General features: G+C 50.2%; 1 protein-coding gene across 1 annotated transcript in view; it reads left to right on the top strand.

The window, feature by feature from the left end:
- The first annotated feature begins 4,344 nt into the window (after positions 1 to 4,344).
- Positions 4,345 to 19,892, top strand: part of LOC146233076 (zinc finger MIZ domain-containing protein 2-like) — a 20,491-nt gene continuing 4,943 nt past the window's right edge. Inside the window, 10 exon segments of the mRNA XM_084690500.1 lie at positions 4,345 to 4,856; positions 14,108 to 14,212; positions 15,614 to 15,728; positions 15,925 to 16,121; positions 16,246 to 16,423; positions 17,084 to 17,308; positions 17,559 to 17,813; positions 19,198 to 19,287; positions 19,792 to 19,825; positions 19,828 to 19,892. The exon segment at positions 19,828 to 19,892 is cut by the window's right edge and continues 76 nt beyond it. Of these exon segments, the coding sequence (XP_084546626.1) occupies positions 14,163 to 14,212; positions 15,614 to 15,728; positions 15,925 to 16,121; positions 16,246 to 16,423; positions 17,084 to 17,308; positions 17,559 to 17,813; positions 19,198 to 19,287; positions 19,792 to 19,825; positions 19,828 to 19,892 (1,209 nt within the window). The 5' untranslated portion in view covers positions 4,345 to 4,856; positions 14,108 to 14,162.

Raw genomic sequence — 19,892 nt, 5'->3', positions numbered from 1 at the left:
GAAGGCTTTGAATCAACCATAAACTCAATTTTTCACAAACTTAGCTGCATCAAGAGAAGGTTGTGCTTTACCTTGTCCTACCACTGGGTGGCGCTGTGCTTCAAAGCTTTTGACCAGTCCTGCAGTAGTGGCTGTTTGTGTGTGATAGTCTGTATTCAACCATCTCTGACCTGCACTGTAGACTGCATTTTATTGTGGCATTCTCTGACAAACCGTCATTTCAAGTTTGCTTCTGGAGAATCGTATCCAGTGCATTTACTTATTTCAAAACTAGCCCCACAGCATACTTAGTGTTGTATAAGGAACAACCCAGAAAATAAAGCAGTGATTCTTCCTTGTAAGACTGCCCATGCGCAAGTTCCAGGTAGAACTCTAGGTAAGCAATAGGTCAGTGGCCTTTAGTCAAGACTGTTGCCTTCCTATCTTCACATTTAATCTTCTAGTCTTCGGTCTCTGTCTCTCTCTCTCTGTGTCTCTCTCTGTCTCTCTCTCTCTGACTCCCTTCAGTAAGTCTGTAAGTCTCTCGCCCTGACCCTTTTTATATTTCTCCGTTCTCTGACCCCTACTCACTGCAGGGGGAAGGAATTGTGGGTAAATTCCAAGTGACCTTGTTAGCCGGATGGCGGAGGAAGAGTAGGATGGGGGATGGGAACAGAGAGAGGAGGAGGAGGGGAGAGAGGGGTGTAATGAAAGAGGAGGGATTGCATGAGCCAATTTCGTCCAACTATTCATCACTGTCACACGTGTTTCTCGAACATAGCAAGGACTGTTTTTCTGTACGCCAGCGTTTTATAGGACTACACCTATGTCAGAAATAGACGTCACATCGGCTGGGATGACAATAATTCAGTTTGTGAACAGAGCACTGAAGTTACAGACCGGGGGCCTTCCTGTGTATAGATTTTAGGATAATCAATGGAAACATGACCAGATGCAGCCTGGAGTCATGGTTATAGGTGTCCTCCTGTTCAGGACGAAGACTGGGTGTGTTACTAATTGACTGTGAGCTGTGACAATTCTATTCTCGTCTGACGTATGCCGGATTATGGATACATGGTGTTTGGTAAGGAAGCCATATGCTGGTGAGCTTATCTGTATGTGTGTGTGTGTGTGTGTGTGTGTGTGTGTGTGTGTGTGTCCTGAGCTAGCAGCCCCTCCCCCCCTGACCCAGCTCACTCACCTCTACTGGGAGGAACAACAGCTTGTTTTAAATGAGAAAGGCTCACTATGTGTGTGTGTGTGTGTGTCAGATGGTTCTTCCCCAGGGCAAAGTCCTCTGCTCTCTGTCTGGTCACATGGTGGTTCACCCTGCCAGTCCCTGCTCCAGAGCGCAGCTGCTCATTGGCTGAAGCTGCTCTCTCCGTCCTCAGTGCTGGGGTGATCTGTCACATATAGATCTGATAGAGCTGTCTGATCTACACCACTCCCGGGCCCATGAGAGCCACTCATATCAGGTTCTATGAATTGTAAATTATCCTGATTTACAACCAACCCCACCGCCCCACCGCCCCCCCACCCCCAACACACACGCTCTGTATGCGGACATGCTCCATCACTACGATGACATCACATGAACCCTGAAGGGAATGATGCTGCCCCAGGATCAGCCAATGAGCACCTGAGCTCTTCTCCCCTCTCACAATGAGCCTCAATGGAGGGCTGATGTAGGACTCAGCTTTAGCCTTTGGCTGCTTTCATTTACATTTAGCTCCTCCAAGAACACCCACCCCCCACACACACACCGTCTTTAAAACAGTCCCCCCTCACCCCCCCCCCCCCCTCCCTTCCCACCCTGCTGGGACAAACCGTTATTGACAGTCAGCAACTTCTCTGGAATGTTCCTGTTCTGGCCAGAAAGGCAAAGTCACTGCAATGGAATGCAGAATGAATCTAGGGAGGGGGCAAATCACACACACACTCGTTCTCTCTTACTTACACACACACACACTCGTTCTCTCTTACACACACACACACACACACCCGTGACACGCTCACATTGGTCAGTGTTGTACCATGTGTTAATTGGATTGTGAATCGAACTGCACACACAACCACCCACCCCCTTCCTCCCTCCCACCATCCCCTTCCAAGGAACACCTTTATCTTCGTGGCCTGCCAGAACGTGATTTTAACTAAATCAGAATTTGTTTCATGCCTTTCAGGTTTGTATGTCTGATAAATCAGAACCTATTTATAGCACTCTGATTTCCTTTGAGGTTAATAAAAAATTCAATGAAGATTGAGCATTTTAGCACCTGGGTAACTATTCAGTCTTCTGATGGTTTGAACACATGATGTTGTCGCTGATGTTCGGTTCCTGCAGATTGTCATTCCTGTCTCCACACCTTGTTCAGAGGAAACATCCTCAGGCAGTCGTGGTCTGGGTGCTGTCTGGTTAGGGTGTGCAGCTGAGGGTGAAATTGTTGCAGCACACCATGGCTGCACTCGCTTGATCTCCCACTCACACACACACACACGGCTATGTTTCTGGACATTTCTCTGGATATCTAATAGTGTGTGTGATAGTGTGTGTGTGATAGTGTGTGTGTGTGTGCACGCTCTGACATTGTTAAATGACTGCAGCAGGTTGGTTTGGAGGCGGTGCAGCAGGTTGAGGGAGGTGGGAGGTAGAAGGAGGGGGGGGGGGGTCTCTTGTTGGAAGGAGGGAAAATATGCACAAAAAAATGAAAGCTTCTGTTTCCAGGGCAACAGGGATCCGCAGATCACAGACGAGGTGTTTGCAGACAGACCCAGGCAATCTGTCTACAACACCAGTTACAGTATTCTGTATATCAAATACCACACACACTGCAGTGTTGACCTAGTGTGTCTTGATCATAGTCATTTTCACACTCTGTGAATCAGGCATAATTACAGTACAAACTATCAGAATTTATCAGATTAATTATCATCCGTAATGGATACAGTAAGAAGAAAAGCGACAGTATTGTCTGTGCTTAGCTGAGTCTGTGCTTAGCTGTGTTAGCTGTGTTAACACACACATATTGGCAGCAGATGTAAGCCAGAAACAAATGAATTATGTGAAATATTAGGGCAGGACCTTCCGTTAGATTTGAATAAACTCTGAACACTCCTGTGGACTCGTTTGCCCTTTTGAAGCAACAAGGGCGTTTGGCGTTCCCTCCATCGACCGTGTAAAGGCTGCATCTGAGTGTTCTCCTGTGAGTAAAATCCCTCCTTTGTGAACCGCTGCAGCTTCCCTCCTCAGCTAGCAGTTAGGTCAGCTGACCTGGCTCTCCCTGTTTGCCTGAGAGAGAGGGGAGGGGGAGTGTGTGTGTGTGTGTGTGGGGGGGGGGGTATGGGAAGAGGGACACGGTGGAAGAGAAAGAGGGAGGTGGTGTGGGAGTGAGAAGAAAAGAAGAAGAAAAAGAGGGAGAGGGAGGGAGAATGGGGAGAGAACGAGAGCATGCTGCTGTATAGACACCCCCAGGCACTTGGGCAGAAGAATGCTATACTTGGCAGTAAAACGCGAGGCTCATCGTGGCCAGATCCCATTGTTTCTCTTCTCTCCCTGGGGCCTGGGGCATCCACTGGCTTATTCCCATGGAATGCTGCTAGGGCTAGGGCTGAATCTAGAGCATGGCTAAGACCTGGACAGGGTTTGAGGTGGGACTGGAACTAGAAGCTAATGGGCTCACCATCATTATCCATGTTGAGTAGCAGAATCCTAACTCATTACCTGGGGGTGTTGTCACAGCAGTGAATCACAGTAATTACACCTGCTGCTGCTGCCCCACACTGGAGCATTAATGAGAACTACTATTCCCACAAGGCACTTGGGTTGGGATGGAGATGTACAGTACAAGACAATAATACATTGTGACCAATGTCACTTGAAGCATGGGGATAGTCGTAATGGCAGGATAAATGTTCCTGTTTTGTGCTTGACACACGTGAGAACAGCTACCATGAATAGCTTTTGTGTTATGTACAGTAACCTATCTACTGTATTTAATTACTGTATAATTGAATTGGTTTAATTATATAAAATGAAACACACTAGCTACATCCTAATTGTTGTGGGAATATGAGTGTACATTTTATTAAAAGATTATGATAAAAATCAGTAAATGTATAATTAATCTTTGTGTTGTTATTGTCATCGACATTTGTCAATGTTCTCCTTAGCAGTGTGGTTATGATATAATAAATATCATAATATAGAATATTATAGTTTTTCCATATTATAGTGTTTACAATAATCATTACCATACCGAACTTTTGAGTCCAACCAGATCTACGGTTCCTGTGGAACCTAAATCCTTGATCTCATGAATAAATTACAGCAGTCCATTGTGCAACAGAGGGAGGCTGCTTGTGCGATTGCTGAACTGTGGTCGTGGTGGCGGCGTCTTCTGCTAACACACACAAGAGCTATTAGCTAGCCAGTCATCCAGTCAGAAGCAGAGTGGAACAGCCTAGACAAGAGAAGGCTTTCACCTCGTACAAGAGACAGACAAGCCAGTTAGCGACCGTTTTATTGAAATTGTCTTCGAGGAGAGTGTTTTACAGTAACGTACCATACTAAAGTAGCATGGTTATTACAATGCCTAGTACATGTTTATAGAATACTGTAATGGTACATACAAAGAGCTGCGAAAGGTTGAGAAAGCTAGCCAGCTAACGTTAGCTAGCTAGCTAATTTTAGCTCGCTGAACAAGAAGTTTCCAAGGTATCGAGATAATTGGACGTCTATTCACCCACTCGTTTTGTCTGGGAAATTCCTCATTAATGAAACCGGACCACATTGACTTGAATACTGGTGTGTGTACACTCCTGTCGAGGGTCAAGACCGCTCACCAACGGATAACGACACCGGGCAGTTGGAGTTGAAGGTAAGCCTGGCAGGGCAGCGCCAGCAGTGACTCCGCTCGCATCATTCTATTGTCACAGACTCGCTTAGCTAGCCAGCTGGCTAGGCTAACCCCGTTAGCTTGCCCGGCAGTTCCCACTACCGCACCGCCACAGGGAATGTAGTCTAATAGCCAAATAGCTAGCGAGACCAGCGTAAAATCCGGTAAACCAAATGGCTCGATCGTAGACTTAAATTAGTGGCCAACTGAGCTGTAGAAATACAAGTGTATACTTACTTGTAGGGATAACTAATTTATGAAAACGATGGTGTATAGGTAGATATTACTAGCTGCTGAAATGTGCTTCCAGCTGCTTGTTTGATTAGCTTTCTAACACCAGCTAGCCTAGCAGACAGTTAGCTCGATCCTTTTGGAAGTGGAAGCTCACAAGGAATCCAAAATGTCCTGATGGTACAGTGCAGTCAATGTTTGTGTGTGTGTGCGCGCGCGCGTGCCTGCTGTCCCGTAGGTAGAGCGCAACCAAGGAGTTTGTACAGGAACCGAGTGCACCTGAAGAGGCATGGGGTCTATGTATGAATCATAGTATCGTTGTCTCATTAAGTTTCAGTGGTTATTATTTACCAGCAGTTTCTGTCTTGCATAATAAAGCACCACTGTTCTCATTCGTCATAATTTAGGAACACCTTCGAGCTTCAAGACGCTAGCTAACTACAAAAGTCCAAATGGACCTGACCGACAAAACTTTTTTAGACCGAATGCTTCTTAAATGTTTCGCATATTAGCATCATAGACACCAAGATGTGGGGAAGGTATGTGTGTGTGCTTGGGAGGGCGTAGAGGGTACTGACTGACCTCACTGCGTAGTGGTCCATGTCCTGTGCGGGTGGGTGGGGGGCGTGGGGTGTCCAGGCAGCTAGAGGGAATGCATGAGAGGATCTCTGGCTCTATGACAGACTGAGATGGGGCTGGACTTTGAGGTCTGCAGTCAGCCAGTTGTGTCACGAACACGGTCTAGACCCCATGCCCTGCTGGCGCCACAGAGCGGGTCAAGTCAGAACCGGAGAGACCGTAGCGGTCACATTATTGATTCTGTGACCGAGGCACTACCAGGGAGGATGTTGATTCAAGAGCAATCAGGTCCGAGGCTTATTTGAGTTCCTAGCTGCAGAGTTCTCCCTCCTTTACAGGAAACCAGACCTGTGGGAGTGTTTTTCTCTCTAACTGCTGTATGTTGATCAGGACTTGTAACCAGGAAGCTTTGCCTGGCTGTTGCTCTGTCTGTTTGCCTGCCTGTGTGTTTGTTACCCGGTCAGATTGTTGTTGCTGAACTTTGTATCACAGCCTTGCCTGGTCCTGAACATTAGCAACCGGAGAATCACTCACCCACAGCTTCTCTGTTTTCCCAGGCACACGTGCATGCCCACACACTCTCTCTCTCTCTCTCTCTTTCTCTCTCTCTCTCTCTCTCTCTCTCTCTCTCTCTCTCTCTCTCTCTCTCTCTCTCTCTCTCTCTCTCTCTCTCTCTCTCTCTCTCTCTCTCTCTCTCTCTCTCTCTCTCTCTCTCTCTCTCTCTCTCTCTCTCTCTCTCTCACAGGGTGGTACAGGTGTGTGTCGCCAATAGTCGTTGGCCACTCCTCATGTTTACGAGTTGATTGTCCCCATGGTCTGATTAGCAAACAGTAAAAAAAGAAAAGAAAAACAGTCTTCACACATTGACAAGTTGACTGGTTATAGCACAGCATTTATAACATAGTCGCAGCACAGTAGTGAAGAGAATCCACAGTTCAGATGGGATCTCAAATCACAGTCATTATTTAAAGGACGCAAAAAGATCACATGGAAAGAATCTCTCTCTTTCTCTCTCTCTCTCGCTCACAGACAGACACACACGCACGCACTCACACACACACACACACACACACACACACTGCTACTGGATGATACATGTCCCTATTCCTCCTTCAGAAGAGATGTGTCTTTGTGTAGTCTGAATGTGGAGTGACTGGCCGCATTGTTGATGGAGGAGCCTGTTCTTACAAGGCTCTGTGTATCAGAGGTGTGTGCATGTGCCAGATTGTGTCTATGTGTTTCCCCCTGTGCAGCTGTGAACTGTGGGTGTCCGCATTTCTCTGTGTGCGCGTGTGTGTGTTTGTATCAGTGCTCCTGCATGAACAGTGTGTGTGTGTGTGTGTGTTTTTGTATCAGTGCTCCTGCGTTAACAGTGTGTGTGTGTGTTTGTATCAGTGCTCCTGCGTTAACAGTGTTTGTGTGTGTGTTTGTATCAGTGCTCCTGCGTTAACAGTGTGTGTGTGTGTGTGTGTGTGTATCAGTGCTCCTGCATGAACAGTGTGTGTGTGTGTGTGTGTTTGTATCAGTGCTCCTGCGTTAACAGTGTGTGTGTGTGTGTGTATCAGTGCTCCTGCGTTAACAGTGTTTGTGTGTCCTGTCTTCGGAGATATGCATGCCCGTCAGTCTGTTCTCAAGCTGTTTATTCACCTCAAACCAGGAAGAGCCCGTGGCACTTTGATGGGAAAGTCACGTTGCAGCACTGAGGGAACCAGAGGGGAAGGGAGGGAGCGAGGGGGAGAAGGGGAAGGGAGGGAGCGAGGGGGAGAAGGGGAAGGGAGGGAGCGAGGGGGAGAAGGGGAAGGGAGGGAGCGAGGGGGAGAAGGGGAAGGGAGGGTAATGACAGGACAGCAGCAAAAAGGGCTCTGTCGCACGGCTGTCAGCATCTCCACACAGTCTTGTTGAATACCGTGAAGATCCATCCATCCATCCTCCTTAGCTTATAGTAATTATATCATAATTGCATCGGTCCCAGCAAAGCATGCCATCCATTACGTACATTAAGTGACGGAAGGAGACGTTGTGGCTGGGTTGGCACAGGGCCCAGGTCTATATTATGAAAGTGAGCTACATTGTCAGGCTGCTCTCATGTTCCTCTGTCAGGGGTTAGCTTCCCGCGGGAGGGGCAGCTGTGGTTTTGGGGGGGTATTTGTGGTTTTTGGGGGCTGATGCTGAGGGCAGTTATGGTTTGGGGGGCTGATGTGGGGGGGATAGTTGTGATATCGGTGCAGTTTGCTCTGATAGGGGTTAGAGGGGTTGTGTTCGGCTGTGATGGTCCCGCCCACTTGTCTTAGAATGTCAGGCATGATGACAATGTATTGTCTGTGTTTGTCACCCATCACAGAGCACCATCCAGCCATGTTTAACATCAATGGGGCTGTCTCACCTATAGCTACTGAGTTAAGGAAAGGCTTTTGTGTTGCGGTTGTTTGCTTGTGCTCTACTGCATGTTCAGGAGAGAGAGAGAGGGAGAGAGGGAGGGAGAGGGAGAGAGAAGGAGAGAGAGGGAGAGAGAGGGAGAGGGAGGTGAGAAGAGTTCAGGTTGAGCAACGTCAGAATGAGGGTTGCCTCTTAGCTTTTCTGGGGTGCCAGCAGTACAATGTGCTGCCTAAATGAAATGTGAGCGATTCCGGGGAAGGTAGTAGGGTGTCGTAAACACAGCAGCTAGATGTTCAGCTGGCCTCTTCTCACCTCCGGGTGACTAGGTGAGGGCATTTCATTAAGTTCCACCAAGCTGGCTGTCCTGTCTAGCCTGTTACAGCCTGAGCTTATGGAAAGCAGATCTCAGATCATGCAAATAGAATGCTCTCTGTTAGCTCAGTTAAGCCAGGCATGGCTGTTTGCATGGAGCTGAGTCGTACTTCTGCTTGAGTCAGGTAAAGAGACACACGGAGGAGAAGGAGGGAGGGTTTATGTGGGGGCCGTAATTCTCCAACCCTGCTCAAGTCAGGGTGGGTGGGAGTAGTATTGTTTCTGTGTTTGACCTATGACCCCTGCCATTCACTCTGCGCTCCACCCCACCGATTTCAATGAGGTGCTCTGCTGCTCTGCGGCAGTAGAGCTGGAGGGCTCACTACGGTGGCCACTGGAGGCCATACAACCAGTTGTTTGAGTACTGTACCTTTTGTGTGTGTGTGTGTGTGTGTGTGCGTGCACAGTGCGTGTGTGTGTGTGTGTACTATACGAGAGACACACACCACATCTGTGTTAGTTTTTTTCTGAAGTGTGTGTGCGAGGCGAGCATGTGTTGTTGTCTGACACCGTAGTGATGTTCAGGAATGTGTAATTCCCCCCCTCCCTTCCTTCTCCTTTCCCTCTGTACTCAGCCCTCCACCCTTTTCTGTTCGCTGACCCCCCCCCCCCCCCTGCCCCTCTCCCCCCTTTCCATTCTCTCAGCCACTCCTCAAACAACCCTGGGGGTGGGGGAGGGCCCGGCAGGGTCATGTGACCCTGGCCATTTGGTTGAAAAAGTGGCAGGGTTTGCAGTTAAACTCTGAGAGACTGTGGACATGAAATAGCCAGTCCTTGTGCTGATTACTTGACAGGCCAATCATTTGGGACTACTAGACAGGCCAATCAATTGGGACTATTTGGTCAAGTCAGAATAGACTGCTTTCTGGTTCGGTAATCTGCGTCTCTAGGAATACAGGTGTGTTAAAAAGGTAAGACGGTTAACTCAGTCAAAATGACTGTTTCGGCCAGGTGTGAAAAAACTTTTATCTTCACTCTCCTGTTCAGTCGCTGCTGTGGAGTATGGGTCCAAAGTTCCATTGATGGTCTGGTCTGGTGTGTTACTGTTGATGGTCTGGTCTGGTGTGTTACTGTTGATGGTCTGGTCTGGTGTGTTACTGTTGATGGTCTGGTCTGGTCTGGTGTGTTACTGTTGATGGTCTGGTCTGGTCTGGTCTGGTGTGTTACTGTTGATGGTCTGGTCTGGTCTGGTGTGTTACTGTTGATGGTCTGGTCTGGTCTGGTGTGTTACTGTTGATGGTCTGGTCTGGTCTGGTGTGTTACTGTTGATGGTCTGGTCTGGTCTGGTGTGTTACTGTTGATGGTCTGGTCTGGTCTGGTGTGTTACTGTTGATGGTCTGGTCTGGTCTGGTGTGTTACTGTTGATGGTCTGGTCTGGTCTGGTCTGGTGTGTTACTGTTGATGGTCTGGTCTGGTGTGTTACTGTTGATGGTCTGGTCTGGTCTGGTCTGGTGTGTTACTGTTGATGGTCTGGTCTGGTCTGGTCTGGTGTGTTACTGTTGATGGTCTGGTCTGGTCTGGTCTGGTGTGTTACTGTTGATGGTCTGGTCTGGTCTGGTCTGGTGTGTTACTGTTGATGGTCTGGTCTGGTCTGGTGTGTTACTGTTGATGGTCTGGTCTGGTCTGGTGTGTTACTGTTGATGGTCTGGTCTGGTCTGGTGTGTTACTGTTGATGGTCTGGTCTGGTCTGGTCTGGTGTGTTACTGTTGATGGTCTGGTCTGGTCTGGTGTGTTACTGTTGATGGTCTGGTCTGGTCTGGTGTGTTACTGTTGATGGTCTGGTCTGGTCTGGTCTGGTGTGTTACTGTTGATGATCTGGTCTGGTCTGGTGTGTTACTGTTGATGGTCTGGTCTGGTCTGGTGTGTTACTGTTGATGGTCTGGTCTGGTCTGGTGTGTTACTGTTGATGGTCTGGTCTGGTCTGGTCTGGTGTGTTACTGTTGATGGTCTGGTCTGGTCTGGTCTGGTGTGTTACTGTTGATGGTCTGGTCTGGTCTGGTGTGTTACTGTTGATGGTCTGGTCTGGTCTGGTGTGTTACTGTTGATGGTCTGGTCTGGTGTGTTACTGTTGATGGTCTGGTCTGGTCTGGTGTGTTACTGTTGATGGTCTGGTCTGGTGTGTTACTGTTGATGGTCTGGTCTGGTGTGTTACTGTTGATGGTCTGGTGTGTTACTGTTGATGGTCTGGTGTGCTACTGGGTTCAGGGTCTGTTCAGGCAGGGCTGTGCAGAAACCCTCCAGTAGCGTCGGCCCAATTGGCCGCTCTCCCTGGTTCTGGTCTCCCCCTCCATGGACCTGAGAGAGGAAAAGACCCTCACACGGTCAGTCCTGGCCAGCCCCCGGCGCTGCTGTGTTGGCCAGCTCAAGTGTTGGACGGCTGGACGACCCTTAGGAAGTCCAGACAACATGGCATGGGTGTCGTGTTGTGTGCTCTGAGGGGGACTGAGAAGGAAGGTGTGGACTGTGACACAGTGGGGGAAGGGAGGGGACAAGATGATAGAGTTTGTTTAGGAGGTGTCACCAATCAGAGCAAGTCACCCCCGCCCAACACACACACACACACACACCACTTTGGCCTGGTTTGCACCATACTCGCTAGCAGGTTTCTATTGTAAGCTACTGTGTGTGAGGGTGGGGGGTCTAGATTCAAATGGCAGTCTTTTCACGAGCCAACCACTCTGCAACCTGCTCGTCGGCTTGAAGCTCTACTGCGTTACCCACACAGTTCTGGAGAGGCAAGAGGAAGGAAGAGACAGTTGGGGAATAGGGAGTGAAATTGTAGTGGAGAAACAACTGGAAGATAGTGGGGGAGTTATTGTGGGAGAGATGGGGATTTAGAGTTGGAGAGGGAGCGGGTGATTGAAAGAGGCCCAGAGAAGAGGAGGGCAAAAACACTGGAGAGGAACCAGGGAACATGTTGATGTGTTCATTCCAGGACAGGAACAGTCTGTGCTGCTGCTGGAGCAGTGTCTCTCTCCTTTCTCTCTGTTTCTCTCTCTCTCTCTCTCTCTCTCTCTCTCTCTCTCTCTCTCTCTCTCTCTCTCTCTCTCTCTCTCTCTCTCCTACTCTCTCTCCTACTCTCTCTCTCTCTCCTACTCTCACTCACTCTCTCTCTCTCTCCTACTCTCACTCACTCCCTCTCTCTCTCCTACTCTCACTCACTCCCTCTCTCTCTCCTCACTCCCTCTCTCTGGGTCTCCTGGTATCTCTCTCCTCTGCCTCTCCCCAGCTCTCTTTCCCAGACCTTACATCTGTGATGGAGGCCGTCCATTCAGGGGTCAGAGGTCGTCACTTTCCACCAGGGCAATCACAGACACTGAGCGTGTCTGAGAAACTAGAATTTACGACTCAGTGACCGAGCCTTCTTAAGCCCTTATGAGCCTTCTTAGGCTCTTATTAGCCTTCTTATGATGGGTTTGGAGTGTTTGTTAGCCTGGGTGCCAGCCAAACTTAGCCCTGCCCACAACACATTTTGGTTGGGAAGTTGGGTCTGGGGTCGCTCGGTTGGGGAAAAACGTGTAATGTAAAAACAGGAGTTGTTCGGACCAATCAAATTGTCAGGGCGGGCTTTATACGATGATGGACAGATGATCAGCAGTATCCTAATCAACCACGTCACCAAAGAGCGCTTGGGTTTAATTAGTTTTCAACAAACAACATACTACGTTGCTCTGATTGGTTGTAGGTCTATCCATTTGAGCAAAGAGTCATTTTTTTCCGGGTTCGGTTGAAACATGCCCCATACTCACAGCCCAACGGAGTGTTATCAGACTCATATTCTGACTAGAATTATGACAACGTCAGGCTAAGTGTTTGTGGCACTGATGAAGCATTAACACTCCAGGCTTCTACGGCACATACAGCTGTGAGATGGTTTGAGCAAAGATAGCCTATATCAGATATAAGAGCAGACCATGAATCTACCCTATGCTGATATACCATCTATATCCACTAATAGGCCGGTATTCACCAACACCCAACTGCTCCCCAGAAGCAGCTGGTCCCCCATAGATGGTAGACTGGGATGAGGCTGTGTCTGGGCAGCGTGTGGGTTTGTCTGCTGGTCCAGCACCAGATGCAGATGCTCGGACTCGGAGTCAATCAGAGAACGTTTTGCAGCTGGGTGGAAGTACTGAGAATTTGAGCCAGAGACCGGATGTAAAAGGAGATAGCGAGCTGAAGTCGTCATGTTGGTGCACCAGTTGTTTTCAGGGAGCTTATGTTTCCCCTTACGTCCAGACTGAGTTGAGGTTCACTTATATAGGCTGTAACACGAGGAAATACATGTGTTTCCCTCCCTCCATCTGTCTGTCTCCCTTCATTATCCTTGGAGGTGTCCTTCTCTCTCCCCTAAACACCACTTCCTCCGTCACCCCTCCCTCCCTCTCTTATTTCCCTCCTCGTCTCTCCTCCCTCCGTCTCTCCCTCTTGTTCAAGCTGGAGGCTGTCTGACCTACATCTAGCAACCACAGAGTGACAAGGGTGGAGGGAGGAGGGGGGATGAAGGGAGGAGGGGGAGGGAAGCGATAGAAGGGCCAATGATGTTGGTGACAAATTAGCATGTCAGTCAGTGTCGCTCGTCCTGAAGCTGTAAAAGGATAAAAGGGGGGGATGGGAGGTGGAGGACAAGCGGAGGGGGAAGGAGGGGGAAGGAGGGGGAAGAGGGGGATGAAGGGATGGAAGGAAAAGGGAAAAGAGGAGGAGGAGGCGGGGAAAAGGAGATGGAAAGAGAGGGAGGAGGGTACAGCCCTGTGAACAAAGGTCCCTAGAGGCTAATTAACCTCATCATTCTAGAACATCTTCACCAGTGATGGCGCTCTGGCTGTGCGTGTATGTCTGTGGGTGTCTGTGTGCGTGTGCCCGCACTTCTGTGTGCGTGGAGAGGCATCCACAGCCTCTAGTCACCTATCTCTCTCGGCCTATCTCCATCTCTTTCTCAATTTCATATTTTTTTCACCTTATTTTCCGCTCTGTCTATTTATATCCCAGAGCTCTTCTCAGGAGAGAGAAATCTGTTGCTGGAGCCACTACAACACAAGGCATTTAGCAACCTGAGCACTGACTGCATCTAAGGCTCTCAATCTTTCTCTCTCCCTTCATCTCTATCTTCCTGCCCCTCTCTCTCTCTCCCTCTCCCTCCCTCTCCCTCTATCCCTCCCTCTCCCTCCCCTCTCTCTCTCTCTCTCTCTCTCTCTCCCTCTCTCTCTCTCCCTCCATCTCGATCCTCCCCTCTCCCCCCCCCTCTCTTTCTCTCTCTCTCTCTCTCTCTCTCTCTCTCTCTCTCTCTCTCTCTCTCTCTCTCTCTCTCTCTCTCTCTCTCTCTCTCTCTCTCTCTCTCCCTCCATACTATTTCTTCATCTTCTCCTGTCTCTCTCTGTCTCTAACACATCAGGCAGTGCTAAATTGATGTCATTTACACTTTCCGTAGCGTTCAATCTAGAAAAAACAAATGGTATTACCACGTCCTCCTGACCTCTCCTCTAAGACTGACAGTGTGTGTGTGTGTGTGTGTGTAGATACCGCTGGGAGACAGAAGCATCCTGTGGTGCAGTGCCTGCCCTTCTTATCTCCATATGCTCCAGACACGTGCACTCCTCTCCCTTGTGTTGCTCACTGTGGGCCAGATGACATGTTGCGACACATCTCTGACGCGTGTGTGTGTGTGTTCTCTCCAGGCTGCCTGCTGTTTGAGGAGTTAAGGGGCTCCCTGTTGACCCCAACGCACCTCCGATGAACCCCATCAACTCCATGAAACCCGGCCTGGCCCCCAACCCACACAGGTACAGAGCTCACCTGTCTCTCACCACACTGCAGCCCACACTCCACCTCCACACCAGCCACTACACCCCAGTGTTTGCCCTGGGAGGGAGGGAGGGAGGGAGGGGAGGGGAGGGGAGGGGAGGGGAGGGGAGGGGAGGGGAGGGGAGGGGAGGGGAGGGGAGGGAGGGAGGGAGGGAGGGAGGGGAGGGAGGGGAGGGAGGGAGGGAGGGAGGGAGGGAGGGGAGGGAGGGAGGGAGGGAGGGAGGGAGGGAGGGAGGGAGGGAGGGAGGGAGGGAGGGAGGGAGGGAGGGAGGGAGCAGGTGGATGTGGGAGTGAACAGAAGGTGATAACAGTGAGCGGTTGTTCTCAGAAGTAGGTGGATGATCTTCTGTATTAGCATGTTAGTGGAGGCATCTGGATAACTGCACATGAAGAGGTGGCCAGTCTGCTAGATGTAGCTGGACTCACACAGTGTGTGTGTGAGTGTGTGTGTGAGTGTGATGATCACAGATCTATCTGCGAGTGTGTGTGTGTGTGTGTGTGCACTTGCGTTTGCGTGTCACCTGACTGTCAGCCCTTCGGAGATCTCCGTCACGGGAAGATCGAGTGTCTTAGCATCACACAGACAGAACTGATTTTACTGGTGAAAGAGATGGTTCAGCTTGTTTCACCGTCTGTCTGATTCTCTGGAGGAAGGGGTCCTGCCTCTGTCTCCTTCACCCTCGTCAACCTGGATGAACACAGGTCAGGTCAGGTGGGGTTGTGATGGGAAGAAGACTGGCGCGTTTCAAGGTCAGACACAACCAGCGGATCCTCATTGAAGAGCAGCTGACATACCCACAGTTCTGTCGTCTTCCAGCACGGAGCCCCACGCACACGCTGTGGTACACGCACACGCGGTGGCACACGCACTCCTCCTCCTCCTCCTGCTGCCTCCCCAAACCCGTATCCAAGTGACAGCGTTGTTTCCATGGCGACGCAGTGCGGCGGTGTTTTTGCGAGCTTGCGTATGAGAGACAAAGGCAGGGAACACGCGTGTGTGTGTGTGTGTGTGTGTGTGACACGGTGGATGCCTGGTCTGAACACACGGAAGCTCTGTCTGAACACGGCAGGCATGTGACCCAGGGTCGGGTCGGTCAGGCTCCAACGTACAGAACCAGCCGAGCTAATCTGTCCCTGCAGTACTGCGTCCCTGCGGTACTGTGACCACGGCAACACAGCCCCACTGGCCCACGACTAGAGGCTTGTTGACCCCATGCATTACCCTTCCCACTCTACCACGCTGTTACCATCTGATCCAGGAAATGAGCTGGACAGGCTGTAGCAGAGAACCAGTTTTCCCAATGAGGTCTTCTCCTCCTCCTGGATGCCTCCTTCTCTAAATCCTCAATCCTGCTCCTCTCCTCCTCCTCCTCTTGCAGTGACGGCTCCTACTCCTATGACCCCTCGAACTGGCAGCAGGGGAACAATCAGCCGGCTGGATCCCTTTCGGTGGTGACCACTGTCTGGGGTGTGACCAATCCCTCAGCCAACCAGGTACATGGCCGTTACGACGTGGTGCTGATTGACAATAAAGTTGATAAACAAAAATATAAATATATGGATAAAAAAAAAAAAAATAACAGTAATGAGAATGAGTTCACTCAAGGATATCTGAATGAAAGCTAATATTGTTTCTCTCTCTCTCTCTCTATCTCCCTTCCTCACCCACCCTCCCTCCTTCCTCCCCCAGGGTCTGGGTGCTCCAATGGGTCCAGGGGGTAACTCTGGCGGGGGCCACATGATGGGCCCCGGGGGCGGTCCTGGTATGGGGGGGGGGGGCTTCATGGGGCAGCAGGGCTACCCGGAGCCCAACAAGGCCTACATGCAGCAGGGCATGTATGGCCGCGCACAGGGGGGGTACCCTCCAGGACCGGGCTACGGCGGCAGGTAAGACAAACTCCCGTGGGAAAGAGAGGTGGATCTTACTGGGGGGGTTGGGTGACTGTTCACTGACAGATCCTCTGTTTGTGTGTGTGTGTGTATTGACGCTGTCTCTTAACCCGATCCTCAGCTACCCCAACAACGGCGGAGGAAACATGGGACAGCACGGCGTCCGCCCCCCCACAGACTTCACCCAGGCGGCCACGGCGGCCGCTGTTGCCGCGGCAGCTGCCACGGCGACCGCCACCGCCACGGCAACAGTGGCGGCCATTCAAGAGAAGCAGAACCAGGAGATGAACTACGGCCAGGTACAGACCCAGGATCAGATCTGCTCTACGCACGCTCATCCCGGATCACTAGATTGAACGTGTATAGGACTGACCGCAGGTCAGGGTTTAGGAGCAGCGTGTTCCTGGTCGAGTGATCACCTTCTCGGTCTGTCACTTTCGCATGGCCGAGCAGGAACTCCTGCCTGTCACGTTCAAACTTGTTTACAATCCACCCTCCTATCTTCCTTTGAGAAGTGACTGAACTGATATAACTGGATTAGGGTCAGCTGTGCGGAACAGCACATGCCCTGAACGATCAAATCATTTCGCTATTTCCTCAAGGAATAGATAAAGCGTTTTTTCTAAATATCTAGCTGACGGGTCATTGGTTGAAGGTCACAGCTGTCTGGAGAAAGAGAAGCTCTTCTGATCTGTTGTTGTTCTGTTGTTCATGAATCATGGCACTAAAATGGTGGCCTTTGTGCTGTGGGGAACTACTGCCCCCCCTGTTGGCTTTCGATGGTAGTGACACATTCAACAAAGTAACACTGCTCCAAGCAGCACTGCTGTGCTCTTAATAAACAGTCAGTTAAATATATTACAGCCACTTTAGCGTACATTCGACGATGCATTCGAGACTGTTTATTGTTCTTACAAGCCCCCCAATCGAATTATCTTTATTGTTTGTCTCTTGTGCAGATGAGGGAAGCAGCGGCCTACAACAACCAGTTCCTGTCACACGCCGGCCCCCGCGGGCCCCCCAACATGCCCCCCTCGGGCATGGGCCCGGCCCGGCCCTCCTCCATGGGGCCCATGTACGCCCCCCAGGGCCAGAGGATGCCCCAGCACCCCGGCTACCCTCCCGGGGCCCAGCAGGCCCAGCTACGGCCCCCTCAGGGGCTCAAACGGCCGTACAACCCCGAGGTAACTTCCCTTATCCTCAGTTGACCCTTTAGATTACATCATCATTTGACCTGAACACATTTAAAGTCATTTGTTGGTTTTGTTGCGAAGCTAAAAGTATATTCCACGTTGGTGATTTATCGTTGATAAAAACAAGAGTTCACTCGTGGCTGTTCCCATTGTCCTCCCCGCGACTTCCTCCCCTCCCTTTCCCACGCCCTAACTCCCTCTCTATCTTTCCCTCCCTCTGTCTCCCTCTTCCCCTCTTCAGGGCTTCCCCAGCCAGCAGTATGGACCAGGCATGGCCGGGCCAGGTCAGGGTCAGGTTCCGGGCTACCCAGGCCAGCCCATGCAGTACCACGGACCTGGCCCCCAGCGCTCGGCTACCTCCCCCTCCTACCAGAACCACAAGATGCCCATGCAGCAACCGGGCATGCAGCAGCAAGGCATGCAGCAGCAAGGCATGCAGCAACCAGGCATGGGCCAGTACCCCCCCGGACCTGCCAACCCTGGGCAGTACTACAAGGTGGGCTGTCAGGAACTCTGCTTCCCCCTGATCCTGTCTTGAGCTGGCATGGTAGTCTCTTTAACACAGTCTCTCTAACACAGTCTCTCTAACACAGTCTCTCTAACACAGTCTCTCTAACACGGTCTCTTAGACACAGTCTCTAACACAGTCTCTCAGACACAGTCTCTAACACAGTCTCTTAGACACAGTCTCTAACACGGTCTCTCAGACACAGTCTCTAACACAGTCTCTCTAACACAGTCTCTCTAACACAGTCTCTCTAACACGGTCTCTTAGACACAGTCTCTAACACGGTCTCTCAGACACAGTCTCTAACAGTCTCTTAGACACAGTCTCTAACACGGTCTCTCAGACACAGTCTCTAACAGTCTCTCTAACACAGTCTCTCTAACACTGTCTCTCTAACACTGTCTCTCTAACACTGTCTCTCTAACACTGTCTCTAACACTGCCTCTCTAACACGGTCTCTCTAACACGGTCTCTCTAACACGGTCTCTCTAACACGGTCTCTCTAACACAGTCTCTCTAACACGGTCTCTCTAACACAGTCTCTCTAACACTGTCTCTCTAACACTGTCTCTCTAACACAGTCTCTCTAACACGGTCTCTCTAACACTGTCTCTCTAAGGTGATACGCTCTGTATCACTGGCCCTTGTACACCGTAGGTGTCTGTTTATCCAGGCTTGAACTTGGAAGACTCACTCCATGTTCACAAATACAGTCAAAAGGGAAAATGCATCTCTTAGTATGAATGCAATTCTACTCATAACTCTTTAGCTGCGGTTCTTTCATGTCGGCTTGTGTACTGAAGGGAGCTGGAGGCCCAGGAGAGATTGATATTCTTACACTCAAGGACAGTGTCAGAAACACAGCCTGGGACACTCACCATCATATGTTCAAATGTAAACATGGCTGGACTGGTGGCGTGTGGTTGGCTAGTGGACTATAGCCACTTCCTTCAGGGAGGGTCAGAGGCACTAACTCTGCTGTTCTCACACACTTCCCGGTAAACATTACCTGGCTGCATGGCCTTGTAAATCTGGAGTCCGAAGTTCAAATCTGTGTGTGTGTGTGTCTGTGTGTGTGTCTGTGTGTGTGTCTGTGTGTGTGTGTCTGTGTCTGTGTCTGTGTCTGTGTGTGTGTGTGTGTGTGTGTGTGTGTGTGTGTGTGTGTGTGTGTGTGTGTGTGTGTGTGCGGTGAGATGTGGATAGTACATACACCCCATTCCTTGAGTCTGACCATCAAAGATACTGTTGGAACGACTCACTTCCTATTCCTGCTCTTCCACTGTTCTTTCTAAATACAACATTTGTATGATGCTTTGGATAAAAACTTCAGCTAAATTAATCAAATGCTAAATGTGTGTGTGTGTGTCTCCAGTCTGAGCAGTTCAACGGGCAGGGAGGTGCGTTGAACGTCCTGACCGCAGGGGGCCCTGGAGGAAACTACAACTCCTTCAGCCAGAACAATGTAGGCGGAGTGACACCTACATCTAAGGCTGCATTCATACACAGCAGTTTATAATGCCCAAGCTCACCTGTGGTACTATGCATTCATACACAGCAGTTTATAATGCCCAAGCTCACCTGTGGTACTATGCATTCATACACAGCAGTTTATAATGCCCAAGCTCACCTGTGGTACTATGCATTCATACACAGCAGTTTATAATGCCCAAGCTCACCTGTGGTACTATGCATTCATACACAGCAGTTTATAATGCCCAAGCTCACCTGTGGTACTATGCATTCATACACAGCAGTTTATAATGCCCAAGCTCACCTGTGGTACTATGCATTCATACACAGCAGTTTATAATGCCCAAGCTCACCTGTGGTACTATGCATTCATACACAGCAGTTTATAATGCCCAAGCTCACCTGTGGTACTATGCATTCTATGCACTTGCCAAGTGTTCTCTGTCAGGATATTTACCAATTTAACTCTTTCTTTCGTTCTTTCTTTCTTTCTCAGCCTGGAAGGGGGATGCCTGGCTACCCTAGCTCCCCCTCCCGGGTAACCCCACCCCCCCCATTACCCCCGGCAGCTCCATGGCCCCCCCCTACATGTCCCCT

This window comes from Hypomesus nipponensis, chromosome 24 (genome assembly GCF_054491055.1).
Source record: "Hypomesus nipponensis isolate SF chromosome 24, ASM5449105v1, whole genome shotgun sequence".
Lineage (NCBI taxonomy): Eukaryota > Metazoa > Chordata > Actinopteri > Osmeriformes > Osmeridae > Hypomesus > Hypomesus nipponensis.
Note: the sequence above shows the minus strand (reverse complement) of the source record. Positions and strands in the feature narration are given on the sequence as shown.